Genomic DNA, 17,880 nt, shown 5'->3' with positions numbered 1-17,880 from the left:
AGGTAAGCTCAGGAGCGTGCACTAGTCTATAGCCATCCATTGTTTTTTGCAGTGTTATGCAATGTTGCAAATACTGCTGCTATAGCCTGATAGACGTGTGCACGCTCCTGAGCTCCTATCAGCCTACCTAGGTGTATGCTTCAACAGAGGATAACTAGTGAACAAAGTATATTTGATCATTAAACTAAATTGGAAAGTTGTTTAAAATTGTACGTTCTACCTGAATCATAAATGTTTGTTTGTCTTTACTGTCCCTTTATATCATACCATGCTGGGTGGTATTATGCAAGAATTGCTTCCTGGAACTTTAATATGATTTTAAAGCTGTTTGCTGAAAACCTGGGATGAATTGAGTGTTTTCAGTGCTGTATAAATTCCTCTTAATATAGAGATCAAAAGATGTCTATGGGCAGATGTAGATTCATGGATTGTTATGTTCATAGGAAAACTTACATCTACTTTCAGGTCTTGACTCAGAGGAGGATCTTGGTCCTATCTATCATCCCTCGTACTATATAGGTGATTAGATCTGGGTTCACTGTTGGCTATAGCAGATTGTAATGTTCTATGCATTTACTGCACGTTTTTGCATGACCTGTAAAAGCTTGGTTAGCTATGTCTGGGGATCTGCCATTGTAAATACTACTGGTACCATGAGATGCGTAATGGCAATTCTTAAAAAAGCACGTGGCTTGCATTTAGCCGTAAGAATGCAGAATATGCATAAAATGGCTGTTTAATTTCGGCTGATTGTCCTTGTGCTTGTGATGTGAAAAGATGTTGCTGTCTGTGCAACGACAGACATCCTAATATATAATTCAAATGTCACTGTTCTTGGCATCAGCGTTACCAGAATATGTTATTACCCATGAGTTTTGCTGTACTTTGTGTCCAGCAATATTACTTTATTTTTTTCTTTTCATTGGTATAACAATGTTTTTTCTGTTACAGATCAACGTGTAGCATCTTTTTGCACCTTGAATGACATGCAGCAAGAACAGGGATTTAAAGTGTCCCAGGAGTTATCTATGTGCTCCGGCTCAGCAAATGGAAAAGACTTCACTGATCCTGCCGGGTATGCAAATTTTACTTTCATATTCAAAAATGTTAGACAGCTATCACCATTGATAATTCCCTGAAGCTTAAGAAATATTATTATTTCTTTTAATACCGTGTGTACTGAGACTTTGGAAGTGTTATTAGTTTTATTTATTATTACTATAGCTTATTAAAGTGAAAATCAGGTTGTGGAAAAAGCCAGTGTTTTATATTAATCAGATTACTGGAGCAGCAGATAAAAAAATAAAATGTTCTTGATATAAAAAAACAAACTACTAAAGGTAATTGAGAGCGTGCACTCAACTGAAAGATGCGCTCTCAATTTAGCATATTAGGTAATGCAACGGCTAAGTTCAGACCTGGTTTCCTTTGCTTATGTTGCCTTAAGCTGTTGCTAGTATATTTTTGCTTTATAAACCAGAAAAGAAAGTGCTTTCTATCCTTTTTTTTTTCTTCTTATTGTTTGCTGATATTCAGTCGCCACGAGTACTTTGTGGGATTTTATTTTTAAAGCAAAATGGGTAAACCGAATAATCTGAGTTCAATTGATTTCATTGATATTTTAATAAAATGAAAGTAAACAAATCACATACCCAGTGCACAGATGCATTTTTATTATTATTGTTTATTTATAAAGTGCCAACATTTTACCCAGCGCTATACAGAGGTAGATTACAATCATAAGAGTACAATACAATAAAAAAACTTACAATGAGGAATTTTATAAGACTATACACAGTACATTACTGCACTTACATTGACAAGCATTAAAAAAAGGAGAGAAGCGCCCTGCCCTTTAAAGGATATTAAACCCAATTTTTTCTTTCATGATTCAGATAGACCATGCAATTTTAAGCAACTTTCTAATTTATTCATATTAGCAATTGTTCTTTGTTCTCTTGGCATCTTTATTTGAAAAAGCAGGAATGTAAGCTTAAAGGGACAGAAAACCCCGAAATTTTCTTTCATGATTTGGATAGAACATACATATTTTAAACAATTTTCCAATTTAATTCCATTATCAAATTTGCTTTGTTCTCTTGTTATCCTTTGCTGAAGGAACAGTAATTGCACTACTGGCAGCAAGATGAACACATCTAGTCAGCCAATCACAAAAGACAAATGTGTGCAGGCACCAATTAGCAGCACCTCCCACTAGTGTAAGATATGTGCGTAATTATTTTTGAACAAGGCTTACCAAGAGAACAAACCACATTTGAAAATAGAAGTAAATTTAAAAGTGTCTTAATTCTATCGGAATAATACAAGTTTAATTTTGACTTTCCTATCCCTTTAAGAGCCGGCCCATTTTTGGTTCAGAACTCTGGGTAGAGCTTACTGATTGGTGGCTACATTTAGAACAAAGAAAAAATTATAATAGGAGTAAATTAAAAAGTTGCTTAACCTCTTAAGGACATATGACGGAATTTTTCCGTCATAAAACAATTGAGCAAACTGAAAGCTGTGTCCTTAAAGGGTTAAAATTGCATACTCTATCCGAATCATGAAATTATTATTATTATCATTTATTTGTATAGCGCTGGATAAGAATAAGAAATTTGAGTTTCATATCCCTTTTTCAAATTCTCCTCATATAAGTGGGCATGTCACTATAAGGAGCCCTGCCTGCTCCTGAATATATAATCAATCAGTTGAATAGTAGTGACAACACTCTTATTCTTCTAATATTTAAAAATATGTCTGCAAGAAATATTGTCCCTCCTGGTTGTAAATGTAGATAAATCTCCCCAGGACGTCTTCCTAAGCACCTAAGACTTTAATACATTTTATTGTTTAAATATTTGTTTTTTAAAGTTATTGGTAAATATAAAAGTGTAGTGAAATAGAGCATCCAATTTGACTCATGTTAGGGGAGAGGAAAGTAGTCGTTGAGAATTGAGATCGGAGGCTTTGTTGGGTATAAGTGGACGACTGCAGGAGGAGTAATGTTTCCATAAACTATTAACTTTTTATTTTTAGAGTGTTTCTTTAAAGGTCTAGTCAAAATTAAACTTTAATGATTCAGATAGGGCATGTCATTTTAAACAACTTTATCATCAAATTTGCTTTGTTCACTTGGTATTCTTTGTTGAAAGCTAATCCTAGGTAGGCTCAATCTGATTTCTAAACTGTTAAAAACCGCCTCTTATCTCAGTGCATTTTGACAGTTTTTCACAGTTAGATAGTGCTAGTTCATGTGTGCCATATACAGTACATACCATTGTTCTCACTCCCATGGAGTTATTTAAGAGTCAGCACTGCTAAAATGCATGTTTGTCAAAAGATCTGAGATAAGGAGCTAGTCTACAAAGTTTTAGATACAAGATAATCAGGTAAAAAGTATATTAATATAATAGTGTCAGTTATACAAAACTGGGGAATGGCTAATAATGGGATTATCTTTTTTAACCAATAAAAATTCTGGAACAAACAGGTATGGAACAGCACTACTGAACGATGCTCGTGAAGACTTTGGACACTGCCAGGTCCCTGGGAATATTGTAATATCCAAAAGATGTCCACAGCACCAAATACCTTTAAACAATCTTTATTAAGACAGTTAAAAAAGCGACGTTTCTGGGGTGATCCCCTTAGTCATGCTATGAGTTGCAATACATGTACACACAGCTTTTAAACCATAATTTTTCGTGCTAGTCAACCTCTAGTTGTACAGTGGCTCCCTCTAGTAGGCATTATTTACATTGGTTTCTGTATCTACATAAACAACATTTTGTAACATTTTTAAGCATATATTAGCACATAAAGATATTTTGTATACCTGCATATTGTCAATCATTCCTTTACTTCAGCACTCTTTGTATTCAAACAGCATTTGTAACATGTTACCTACACATATGGAATATGGACCAAAAAAATTGAAATGTGTAAACTTAACATTTGATATAAATAAAAAGAGAGAAGCGCTCAACCTGAGAACGAACAATAGCATAATAGCAAGCTAGTATGACATAAAAGGGTTTTACACATTTGAAACTACCCATGCAGTGTACTTCACCAAATGCCCATGTTCCCTTGTATACATAGGTGAGACCACACGCAAAGTGAGGGACCACATGAGCCAGCACCGTTCTAATATTCGATGCAAAAATCTAGAGGCTTCCCTGTCCAAACATTTCCTAGAAAAAGGCCATGATATAAGCCAATAAAGATGGCAGGTCATTGACCACATTAACATCCCTAGGAATGGCATGGACAGGGAAAAACTCTTGAAACAAAAAGACATGTGGTGGATTCACAAGTTTGACACATTAACCCCAAAAGGTCTTAACAAGGATTATGATTTAGCCTGTTTTTTTTCTAATTATTCTGCATCTTATAGTTTCACTACTGTTCACAACCCTTACTATTGAGAAAGTGGTTAAACGCTCAACCTGGGAATGCACAATAGCATAATAATAGCTTATTCTATGGCTAGTTACCACCCAAGAAGCAGAATCTTTTTGCTCAACATGTGCCTTTCACATAGAAGAACTTTCCTGAAGCATATCAGTCTGATCCTGACTTCATAGTACAGTCCAGCCCCAAAATACCAGGCAATCCCTCTCTGAACGAAAGAAACAGCAAAACCCCAGACGTACGTTTCAGCCTATTGTGGGCTTCGTCAGTGAGGTGCAGCCATATCCCTCTAGGCACACTGAGCAATGGGTCCACATCTGGATTCCCACATCACACCTAGGGAGACTTCCCTAAGTGTCATAATTTGCATAAATAAAAAGAGAGAAGCGTGCAACCTGGGAACGAACAATAGCATAATAGCTTGTTCTATGGCTAGTTACCACCCAAGAAGCAGAATCTTTTTGCTCAACATGTGCCTTTCACATAGAAGAACTTTCCTGAAGCATATCAGTCTGATCCTGATTTCACAGTGCAGTCCAGCCCCGAAATACCAGGCTATCCCTCTCTGAACGAAAGAAACAGCAAAACCCCAGATGTACGTTTCAGTCTATTGTGGGCTTCGTCAGTGAGGTGCAGCCATATCCCTCTAGGCACACTGAGCAACGGGTCCACATCTGGATTCCCGCATCACACTTAGGGAGACTTCCCTAAGTGTTATATTTATTTATGTAAATTATGACACTTGGGGAAGTCTCCCTAAGTGTGATGCGGGAATCCAGACGTGGACCTGTTGCTCAGTGTGCCTAGAGGTATATGACTGCACCTCACTGACGAGGCCCACAATAGGCCGAAACGTACGTCTGTGGTTTCGCTGTTTCTCTCGTTCAGAGAGGGATTGCCTGGTATTTCGGGGCTGAACTGTACTGTGAAGTCAGGATCAGACTGATATGCTTCAGGAAAGTTCTTCTCTGTGAAAGGCACATGTTGAGCAAAAAGAGGCTGCTTCTTGGGTGGTAACTAGCCATAGAACAAGCTATTAAGCTATTGTTTGTTCTCAGGTTGAGCGCTTCTCTCTTTTTATTTATGCAAGTTATGACACTTTGGGAAGTCTCCCTAAGTGTTATGCGGGAATCCAGATGTGGACCCGTTGCTCATTGTGCCTAGAGGGATATGGCTGCACCTCACTGACGAAGCCCACAATAGGACGAAACGTACGTCTGGGGTTTTGCTGTTTCTCTCGTTCAGAGAGGGATTGCCTGGTATTTCGGGGCTGGACTGTACTGTGAAGTTAGGATCAGACTGATATGCTTCAGGAAAGTTCTTCTCTGTGAAAGGCACATGTTGAGCAAAAAGAGGCTGCTTCTTGAGTGGTAACTAGCCATAGAAGTGCTCAACCTGAGAACGAACAATAGCATAATAGCACATGTTGAGCAAAAAGATTCTGCTTCTTGGGTGGTAACTAGCCATAGAACAAGCTATTATGCTATTGTTCGTTCCCAGGTTGCACGCTTCTCTCTTTTTATTTATGCAAATTATGACACTTAGGGAAGTCTCCCTAGGTGTGATGCGGGAATCCAGATGTGGACCCATTGCTCAGTGTGCCTAGAGGTATATGGCTGCACCTCACTGACGAAGCCCACAATAGGCTGAAACGTACGTCTGGGGTTTTGCTGTTTCTTTCGTTCAGAGAGGAATTGCCTGGTATTTTGGGGCTGGACTGTACTGTGAAGTCAGGATCAGACTGATATGCTTCAGGAAAGTTCTTCTATGTGAAAGGCACATGTTGAGCAAAAAGATTCTGCTTCTTGGGTGGTAACTAGCCATAGAATAAGCTATTATTATGCTATTGTGCATTTAACCACTTTCTCAATAGTAAGGGTTGTGAACAGTAGTGAAACTATAAGATGCAGAATAATTAGAAAAAAACAGGCTAAATCATAATCCTTGTTAAGACCTTTTGGGGTTAATGTGTCAAACTTGTGAATCCACCACATGTCTTTTTGTTTCAAGAGTTTTTCCCTTTACCCTCCTAAATGCCATGGGGGGGGTCCTTCAATAGAGCTACATATTGGTTACAATCACTTAAGATGTGCCAATTCTTTCTTATGATTTTAGAGACTCTATCACTGAGAGGACTGTATTGTGACACAAAAACCATCCTGTTTTCTTTTTTTGTTATTTTTTTGTGTGCAATTTTTTTATTTCTGCCATTTTATATTGTATCAGACTGAGCGGGTACCCTCTGTCTATGATTTTTTTAGTAATTTCCTGCATTATAGTTTCACTCTTTCTCTCTGCTCACAATCCTCTTGACTATGCAGTTGGCTCTTAGGAAGTGAATTAACTAAATTTCTAGGATGAAAGCTATCATATTGGAGTAAGGTGTTTTTATCCGTGTCTTTGACGTATAGATCAAAACTAAAAAAAAAAATCCATTTTTGTATACCTTGGTGTCTAAAAAGGATACTGACTCCTCACTGTACGTTACAGTGAACTCTAGTCCCCTCACCATGGAATTTAATTCACTGAAAAAGTCCATAAGGGTTCCAATGTCTCCCAACCATACGCCAAACGCGTCATCAATATAATGCCACCATATTGCTCTGTGTTCTGTAAATTTCTAATTTTCATAGATTATCCTCTCTTCGAATTCGTTCATGAAGAGGTTGGCGTATGATGGGGCTACATTGGAACCCATGGCCGCCCCTTTTGTCTGTATATAACACTCGTCCTGGAATAAAAAATAATTGCAGTATAAGATTAGCCTTAGAAGTTGCTCAACAAAATCACTCTGAGCTTGAGAATACTTGCCGTTCACCAGTAGATTTTTTTCTAATTACTGTTATACCTGTTTTATGGAGGTATAAAGACTTTTGACATCCATGGAGAACAGCAAGTATCTATCTGAGTGAAATTCTAATTATTTGGCTTTCTCCAAAAAATGGTTAGTGTCTTTCAAGTAATTGGACATTTTTACTACCTCTGGTTGAAGTATCTTATCTTTAAATATGAAGATATTTGTGTACACGGAGTCCACACTTGAGACAATGGGTCTCCCTGGAGGCCTTTTAATGTCTTTATAAACTTTAGGGACTGTATAGAAAATAGCGTTACGTGGTGCAGATACATATAAGAAATCAGCTAATTTCTTGTTTATAATCCCCTCATGTAGTGCTGTTTTAAGAATAGATTATATCTCTTTCTGTATTTTTGTCAGAAGATTCCCACTGATTTTCTTATAAGTGTTAGAGTCTCTGAGCTGGGTCTATATCTCATGTATGTAGTATGCTTTGTCCATAACAATGGTAGCACCGCCCTTGTCTGCCACTTTCAGAATTGTTTCCCTATTCTTTCTCAAATTATCCAATGATCTGTAGTCTTCCTTAGTAAAATGAGTAAGTTTTGTATGATGTCCTCCCTCCCATTTATTTACCTGGTATTTGCCATTTTTACTTTTAAAGGGGCAGTCTAGTCAAAATTAAACTTTCATGATTCAGATAGGGCATGCAATTTGAAACAATTTTCCAATTTACTTCTATTATCTAATTTGCTCAATTCTTTAGATATCCTTTGTTGAAGAAATAGCAATGCACATGTGTGAGTTAATCACACAAGGCCTCTATGTGCAGCAACCAATCAGCAGCTACTGAGCATATCTAGATATGCTTTTCAGCAAGTGATATCAAGAGAATGAAGCAAATGAGATAATAGAAGTAAATTAGAAAGTTGTTTAAAATGACATGCTCTTTCTAAATCACGAAAGAAAAAATTTGGGTTTCATATCCCTTTAAGTCTCAGTGCATTTTTATAAAACTTCTGGAGTAGACTGTCCCTTTAAGAACACCTGTTCAAACTGAATCTTCCAATTATGTGTCAAAGAACTAAATAAACAGATCTTTCCCTAGCTAAAAAATATGGCAGCATAAGAAGAATGCAGTTATTAAACATTATTTCAATGTCAAAGCCATGAGAGAGAGACATTAGGTCAGTACATTATGTTTTGCAGAATTTTCCTTTCAAATTCAACCAATTCAGCTAATGCTTCTTCCTATATTTATGTTCATGAAACAGTAGAGAGCAAACAGACAATGGCAGTGCAGGCATTTATCAATGTTCTTTGCCATAGAAATATATTTTTTCCTAACCCTCCCCCACAGAATAAATGCTGTGTAGATCTATTTACTTATTTTTCATAAAATAAACTTTTAATTGGAATAATCTTAAAGGGAAATTGTACTGTAAAAGCTTCTGCTTTAATGTTTTTGGATGATCAATTTTGCCTGCTTGGGTGTATTTAATTGTTTATAAATAGCTCCTTTACATTTATTTTGTCATTTGGAATAGCTGTTTTTGCTTGCTTAAGCTGCCACCTATACAAAAATGTTCAATACTACAGTATTGGCTACCAAAATGCTTTTGTATATAGCAGACAGCAGCAGAAATCTACTACTGGTGTGTGCAATAGCTTTACATAAATTAACTCCTATTGGTTGCTTGCCTGATTACATTCTCCCTTTTAAATAATTTATTTGCAAATAGATAGTTATTAATCTGTCAATAACGGTCGCTATAAGTTCCTTAAGTCACAATAAAGATTTTTCTATTTAAATTTTCAGCCAAAAACCTCTGGTTGAATTACAGTGAGTGCAATTACTGCGATTCTACCAAAGTTGTATAAAAATGTTGTATTGTTCCCTTTCAAGCCCCCCCCCCCCCCCACCGCACACACACACATTTTAATTTATTTTGTCTGCTTTTCCTGTAATTTAACTCCTTAAGGACCAGCTATGCACCCTGTACGTCCCTGCAGTCCTTGGCTTCTCTCTGTGGCCCTCTCTGCATCGGACAGCGGTGGTGGCGATCATTGTTGGGTGGGAAGGTAAGGAAAAAGGCGGGTGGGCGGCCCATCCCTGGAAGGGGCGGGAGGAGGGCGGGAGCGGGTGGGACCGCTACGCCATGCTACAGGGGATGTAAAAAATAAAAGCTGCATCATTGATGGGGGAGAAGGGGCAATGAGGGGGATCCTATGCGGGATCCGTTGAGGGAAAGGGATCTGGGAGGGGGAAGGGGTAGGGTATTGAGGGGGTGCAGCTACACTACAGAAAAAAATTGTATTTTACATTTTTTTCCTAATTTGCAGCAAACTGGGTACTGGCAGAGAGCTGTTAGTACCTAAGATGGCGGCAAATAGGTAGAGGTGGGAGGGTTAGAGAGCTGTTTGGGGGGGGGGGATCAGGGAAGTTGGGAGGTAAGGGGGGGATACTACCCTGCAGAAAATATATAATTTAAATAAAAAAAAACCCTCTAAGTCTTAAGATGGAGGTGACAATTGTGAGGAGGGGGGGAGGGAAGAGAGCTGTTTTTAGAGGGGTCAGAGAGGGATCGGGGGGGTGTCAGGTGGGAGGCTGATCTCTACACTAAAGCTAAAATTAACCCTACAAGCTACCTGATTAACCCCTTCACTGCTGGGCATAATACACGTGTGGTTCACAGCAGCATTTAGCCGCCTTCTAATTACCAAAAAAAAATGCCAAAGCCATATATGTCTGCTATTTCTGAACAAAGGGTATCCCAGAGAAGTATTTACAACCATTTGTGCCATACTTGCACAAGCTGTTTGTAAATCATTTCAGTGAGAAACCTAAAATTGTGAAAAAGTTAACAATTTTATTTATTTGATCGCATTTGACGGTAAAATGGTGGCATGAAATATACCTAAATGGGCCTAGATCAATACTTTGGGTTGTCTACTAAAAAAATAAATATAGTTTTGATAGGTAAATATAAAAAAAGGCTATATTTCTGTTTAAATGTAGTGATGGCAAAACTGCTAAAAATGCTCTGGTCTTTTGGGGAAGTTTTTGTCTGAAATGCCCAGTCCTTAAGGGGTTGAAGAGTAAGTTCCAATTCCTGAAAGAATTGTAAGTGCAGTCTGCAGACTTAATGAGGCTAACACTTCTATGTTCCACACAGGAATTGTTCTCCCGCATTAGTTACTCATGAAAAGTTGTCCCTAATTGGCCTTTGCAGAAAAAAATAAAATAAAGAAGTGCTAGGTTTTAACATTGATTATGAAAGCTCTACACTTATTTCTTCATTGTTTAAACAACTATATAATTTTTAAAATGTATCTGTGTATTATTCTCATCTTTATACTAGAATGTCCCTTTAAAGGGATATTCCAGCCAAAATTGGAAACCACATGGGTGCATTTCGGTATTGAACAGAAGGAATTTTGTAACAAACATGCATTAGCAAAAATGCTTCTTATAAAAGCTATAGCTGTTTCAAATGTGTATTTAAGTATGCACCGTGCACCAGCATTTTAAACACAGCACTTGCCTAAGGTGCTTGTTCCATCTGATAATTGCTCAATTTGTTAATTGCTGACATGATACAAGCCCCACTGATGATCTGAGCAGCATCATTATTTAAAATGTGGGTGCAGTGACAAAATCTAGCTATGCTTCACATGCACGTGCAGAGCAAAATGTAAACACTAAAACAGTGATAATTTTTACTAGAAGCATTTTTGCCAATACATTTATATTGCAAATATGTTTCTATTCAAAGATGTAATTCCTCTATGTGCATTTAAATTTTGACTGGAATGTCCCTTTAAGGGCTCGGAGTGCTTCTCCAATTTTATGATGAGCACGAAGAAGGAATGGGTGTTGGGACATTGGGGCCTAGTTATCAAGCCGTCAACCTCAAATACGCTGGAATTCCGCAGCGTATTTGTGGCGAGGCTGATTCGCCTTAGTTATCAAAGGCTTCAGACCGGCAAAAGTAGAATTTTGTGACGTAAACTTCGATCCGCCGGACTCAGTCCGACACAGATCGATTCTTACGTCACTCCAGATGTTCCGTACACAAGTGCGGCACAATCTGACTACTTTTGCTAGTTATCAAAAAACTAGCAGGTACGCTCGGCACTTTTCCGGCCCAGCGTACCTGGTTTTCAAACCGCCACCCTGGAGGCGGCGGATCCCATAGGAATCAATGGGAGTCTGACCATAGCGAAAGTACAAGTTCGCTGCTGCCAGACATCCCATTGATTCCTATGGGAAACGTCTGCACCTAACACCCTAACATGTACCCCGAGTCTAAACACCACTAATCTGTCCCCCCTACACTGCCGCAACTAAATAAAGTTATTACCCCCTAAACTGCCGCTCCCGGAGCCCACCGCGAGCTACTCTATACATATTAACCCCTAAACCGCCGCTCCCGGAGCCCACCGCAAGCTACTCTATACATATTAACCCCTAAACCGCCGCTCCCGGAGCCCACCGCAACTCGTATAAATGTATTAACCCCTAAACCGCCGCTCCCGGAGCCCACCGCCACCTACATTATACCTAGTAACCCCTATCCTGCCCCCCCTATACCGCCGCCCTCTGAAATAAAGTTATTAACCCCTATCCTGCCGATCCCGCACCTCGCCGCAACTAAATAAATAGTTTAACCCCTAAACCGCTGCTCCCTGACCCTGCCGCAACCTATATTAAATTTATTAACCCCTAATCTGCCCCCCCTACACCGTCGCAACCTATAATACATTTATTAACCCCTATCCTGCCCCCCACTACACCGCCGCCACTGTAATAAAATTATTAACCCCTAAACCTAAGTCTAACACTAACCCTAACACCCCCTAACTTAAATATTAATTAAATCAATCTAAATAATATTTCTCTTATTAACTAAATTAATCCTATTTAAAACTAAATACTTACCTTTAAAATAAACCCTAATATAGCTACAATATAAATAATAATTATATTGTAGCTACCTTAGGATTTATTTTTATTTTACAGGCATCTTTCAATTTATTTTAACTAGGTACAATAGCTATTAAATAGTTATTAACTATTTAATAGCTTACCTAGCTAAAATAAAGAGAAATATACCTGTAAAATAAAAACTAACCTAAGTTACAATTACACCTAACACTACACTATACTTTAATAAATTATTCCTATTTAAAACTAAATACTTACCTGTAAAATAAACCCTAAGATAGCTACAAAATAAACCCTAAGATAGCTATTACATTGTAGCTATTTTAGGAATTTTATTTATTTTACAGGTAACTTTGTATATATTTTAGCTAGTTAGAATAGTTATTTTGTGGGGGCATGCCCCAAAGAATTCAGCTCTTTTGCCTGTAAAAGAAAAATACAACCCCCCCCATTTAAACCCACCACCCACATACCCCTAATCTAACCCAAACCCCCCTTAAAATAACCTAACACTAATCCCCTGAAGATCATCCTACCTTGAGTCGTCTTCACTGAACCAAGCAGCGATGGAACCAAAGAGGAGACCCTGAGCGGCAGAACTTATTCTCCAAGCGGCGCTGAAGAAATCTTCCATCCGATGAAGTGATCCTCCAAGCGGCGCTGAAGAATTCTTCCATCTGGGCGATGTCATCTTCCAAGAGGCGCTGAAGAAGTCTTCTATCCGGGCGATGTCATCTTCAAAGCGGGGTCTTCAATCTTCATCCTGCCGACACGGAACATCCTTCTTTACCGACGGACTACCGACGAATGAAGGCTCCTTTAAGGGACGTCATCCAAGATGGCGTCCCTTCAATTCCGATTGGCTGATAGGATTCTATCAGCCAATCGGAATAAAGGTATGAAAAATCTGATTGGCTGATTGAATCAGCCAATCAGATTCAAGTTCAATCCGATTGGCTGATCCAATCAGCCAATCAGATTGAGCTCGCATTCTATTGGCTGATCGGAATTGAAGGGATGCCATCTTGGATGACGTCCCTTAAAGGAGCCTATGGGAAACGTCTGCACCTAACACCCTAACATGTACCCCGAGTCTAAACACCACTAATCTGTCCCCCCTACACTGCCGCAACTAAATAAAGTTATTACCCCCTAAACTGCCGCTCCCGGAGCCCACCGCGAGCTACTCTATACATATTAACCCCTAAACCGCCGCTCCCGGAGCCCACCGCAAGCTACTCTATACATATTAACCCCTAAACCGCCGCTCCCGGAGCCCACCGCAACTCGTATAAATGTATTAACCCCTAAACCGCCGCTCCCGGAGCCCACCGCCACCTACATTATACCTAGTAACCCCTATCCTGCCCCCCCTATACCGCCGCCCTCTGTAATAAAGTTATTAACCCCTATCCTGCCGATCCCGCACCTCGCCGCAACTAAATAAATAGTTTAACCCCTAAACCGCTGCTCCCTGACCCTGCCGCAACCTATATTAAATTTATTAACCCCTAATCTGCCCCCCCTACACCGTCGCAACCTATAATACATTTATTAACCCCTATCCTGCCCCCCACTACACCGCCGCCACTGTAATAAAATTATTAACCCCTAAACCTAAGTCTAACACTAACCCTAACACCCCCTAACTTAAATATTAATTAAATCAATCTAAATAATATTTCTCTTATTAACTAAATTAATCCTATTTAAAACTAAATACTTACCTTTAAAATAAACCCTAATATAGCTACAATATAAATAATAATTATATTGTAGCTACCTTAGGATTTATTTTTATTTTACAGGCATCTTTCAATTTATTTTAACTAGGTACAATAGCTATTAAATAGTTATTAACTATTTAATAGCTTACCTAGCTAAAATAAAGAGAAATATACCTGTAAAATAAAAACTAACCTAAGTTACAATTACACCTAACACTACACTATACTTTAATAAATTATTCCTATTTAAAACTAAATACTTACCTGTAAAATAAACCCTAAGATAGCTACAAAATAAACCCTAAGATAGCTATTACATTGTAGCTATTTTAGGAATTTTATTTATTTTACAGGTAACTTTGTATATATTTTAGCTAGTTAGAATAGTTATTTTGTGGGGGCATGCCCCAAAGAATTCAGCTCTTTTGCCTGTAAAAGAAAAATACAACCCCCCCCATTTAAACCCACCACCCACATACCCCTAATCTAACCCAAACCCCCCTTAAAATAACCTAACACTAATCCCCTGAAGATCATCCTACCTTGAGTCGTCTTCACTGAACCAAGCAGCGATGGAACCAAAGAGGAGACCCTGAGCGGCAGAACTTATTCTCCAAGCGGCGCTGAAGAAATCTTCCATCCGATGAAGTGATCCTCCAAGCGGCGCTGAAGAATTCTTCCATCTGGGCGATGTCATCTTCCAAGAGGCGCTGAAGAAGTCTTCTATCCGGGCGATGTCATCTTCAAAGCGGGGTCTTCAATCTTCATCCTGCCGACACGGAACATCCTTCTTTACCGACGGACTACCGACGAATGAAGGCTCCTTTAAGGGACGTCATCCAAGATGGCGTCCCTTCAATTCCGATTGGCTGATAGGATTCTATCAGCCAATCGGAATAAAGGTATGAAAAATCTGATTGGCTGATTGAATCAGCCAATCAGATTCAAGTTCAATCCGATTGGCTGATCCAATCAGCCAATCAGATTGAGCTCGCATTCTATTGGCTGATCGGAATTGAAGGGACGCCATCTTGGATGACGTCCCTTAAAGGAGCCTTCATTCGTCGGTAGTCCGTCGGTAAAGAAGGATGTTCCGCGTCGGCAGGATGAAGATTGAAGACCCCGCTTTGAAGATGACATCGCCCGGATAGAAGACTTCTTCAGCGCCTCTTGGAAGATGACATCGCCCGGATGGAAGAATTCTTCAGCGCCGCTTGGAGGATCACTTCATCGGATGGAAGATTTCTTCAGCGCCGCTTGGAGGATAAGTTCTGCCGCTCCGGGTCTCCTCTTTGGTTCCATCACTGCTCGGCTGAGTGAAGACAAGGTAGGATGATCTTCAGGGGATTAGTGTTAGGTTATTTTAAGGGGGGTTTGGGTTAGATTAGGGGTATGTGGGCGGTGGGTTTTAATGTTGGGGGGGGGTTGTATTTTTCTTTTACAGGCAAAAGAGCTGAATTCTTTGGGGCATGCCCCACAAATGGCCCTTTTAAGGGCTGGTAAGGTAAAAGAGCTTTGAACTTTTTAAATTTAGAATAGGGTAGGGCATTTTTTTTTATTTTGGGGGGGTTTGTTATTTTATTAGGGGGCTTAGATTAGGTGTAAGTAGCTTAAAATTGCTGTAATATTTTTAAAATGTTTGTAACTTATTTTTTTTATTTTTTGTAACTTAGCTTTTTTATTTTTTGTACTTTAGTTAGTTTATGTAATTGTATTTAATTGTAGTTATTTGTAGGTAATTTATTTAATTAATGTAATGATAGTGTAGTGTTAGGTTTAATTGTAACTTGGGTTAGGATTTATTTTACAGGTAATTTTGTATTTCTTTTAGCTAGGTAGTTATTAAATAGTTAATAACTATTTAATAACTATTCTAACTAGATAAAATAAATACAAAGTTACCTGTAAAATAAATATAAATCCTAAGATAGCTACAATGTAATTATTAATTACATTGTAGCTATCTAACGGCTAGATTTGGAGTTTTGTCGGTAACGACCCGAAAAACTAACGCCGGCTTTTTTCTGGCCGCACCATAAAAATAACTCTGGTATTGAGAGTCCACATAAAGGCTGCGTTAGGCTCCAAAAAAGGAGCGTAGAGCATTTTTAACGCAGCTTCAACTCTCGATACCAGAGTTGCTTACGGACGCGGCCAGCCTCAAAAACGTGCTCGTGCACGATTCCCCCATAGGAAACAATGGGGCTGTTTGAGCTGAAAAAAAACCTAACACCTGCAAAAAAGCCGCGTTCAGCTCCTAACGCAGCCCCATTGTTTGCTATGCGTAAACACTTCCTACGTCTGCACCTAACACTCTAAAATGTACCCCGAGTCTAAACACCCCTAACCTTACACTTATTAACCCCTATGCTGCCGCCCCCGCTATCGCTGACCCCTGCATATTATTATTAACCCCTAATCTGCCGCTCCGTAAACCGCCGCTACTTACATTATCCCTATGTACCCCTAATCTGCTGCCCTAACATCGCCGACCCCTGTATTATATTTATTAACCCCTAACCTGCCCCCCACAACGTCGCCTCCACCTACCTACACTTATTAACCCCTAATCTGCCGACCGCAAAGCGCCGCCACCTACGTTATCCTTATGTACCCCTAATCTGCTGCCCCTAACACCGCCGACCCCTGTATTATATTTATTAACCCCTAATCTGCCGACCGAACCTGAGCGCTACTATAATAAAGTTATTAACCCCTAATCCGCCTCACTAACCCTATCATAAATAGTATTAACCCCTAATCTGCCCTCCCTAACATCGCCGACACCTAACTTCAAACATTAACCCCTAATCTGCCGACCGGAGCTCACCGCTATTCTAATAAATGTATTAACCCCTAAAGCTAAGTCTAACCCTAACACTAACACCCCCATAAATTAAATATAATTTAAATCTAACGAAATTAATCAACTCTTATTAAATAAATTATTCCTATTTAAAGCTAAATACTTACCTGTAAAATAAATCCTAATATAGCTACAATATAAATTATAATTATATTATAGCTATTTTAGGATTTATATTTATTTTAAGGTAACTTTGTATTTATTTTAACCAGGTACAATAGCTATTAAATAGTTAAGAACTATTTAATAGCTAAAATAGTTAAAATAATTACAAATTTACCTGTAAAATAAATCCTAACCTAAGTTACAAATAAACCTAACACTAGACTATCAATAAATTAATTAAATAAACTACCTACAATTAACCTAACACTACACTATCAATAAATTAATTAAATACAATTGCTATAAATAAATACAATTAAATCAACTAGCTAAAGTACAAAAAATAAAAAAGAACTAAGTTACAAAAAATAAAAAAATATTTACAAACATAAGAAAAATATTACAACAATTTTAAACTAATTACACCTACTCTAAGCCCCCTAATAAAATAACAAAGCCCCCCAAAATAAAAAAATGCCCTACCCTATTCTAAATTACTAAAGTTCAAAGCTCTTTTACCTTACCAGCCCTGAACAGGGCCCTTTGCGGGGCATGCCCCAAGAAATACAGCTCTTTTGCCTGTAAAAAAAAAACATACAATACCCAAGCCCCCCCAACATTACAACCCACCACCCACATACCCCTAATCTAACCCAAACCCCCCTTAAATAAACCTAACACTAAGCCCCTGAAGATCATCCTACCTTGTCTTCACTTCACCGGGTATCACACCGATCCGTCCAGAAGAGCTCCTCCGATGTCCTGATCCAAGCCCAAGCGGGGGGCTGAAGAGGTCCATGATCCGGCTGAAGTCTTCATCCAAGCGGGGCAGAAGAGGTCTTCCATCCGATTAAAGTCTTCATCCAAGCGGCATCCATCCGGAGCGAAGCGGCAGCATCCTGAAGACCTCCACCGCGGAACATCCATCCTGGCCGACGACTGAACGACGAATGACGGTTCCTTTAAATGACGTCATCCAAGATGGCGTCCCTACCTTAATTCCGATTGGCTGATAGAATCC

General features: G+C 38.9%; 1 protein-coding gene across 15 annotated transcripts in view; it reads left to right on the top strand.

Moving 5' to 3' along the window:
* The window catches only part of SIPA1L2 (signal induced proliferation associated 1 like 2), a 730,143-nt gene that overhangs the window by 678,893 nt on the left and 33,370 nt on the right, over positions 1-17,880 (top strand). For 10 of the 15 annotated variants that reach the window (XM_053711127.1, XM_053711122.1, XM_053711120.1 and 7 more), the window contains 2 exons: positions 466-519; positions 952-1,075. In XM_053711127.1, the coding sequence (XP_053567102.1) occupies positions 466-519; positions 952-1,075 (178 nt within the window). The remainder of the gene's footprint in view (positions 1-465; positions 520-951; positions 1,076-17,880) is intronic. The other 5 variants (XM_053711126.1, XM_053711131.1, XM_053711130.1 and 2 more) reach the window with 1 other exon arrangement.

Source organism: Bombina bombina, chromosome 4 (genome assembly GCF_027579735.1).
Source record: "Bombina bombina isolate aBomBom1 chromosome 4, aBomBom1.pri, whole genome shotgun sequence".
In the NCBI taxonomy this organism is placed as follows: domain Eukaryota; kingdom Metazoa; phylum Chordata; class Amphibia; order Anura; family Bombinatoridae; genus Bombina; species Bombina bombina.
This window is presented reverse-complemented; position numbering and strand designations above follow the sequence as displayed.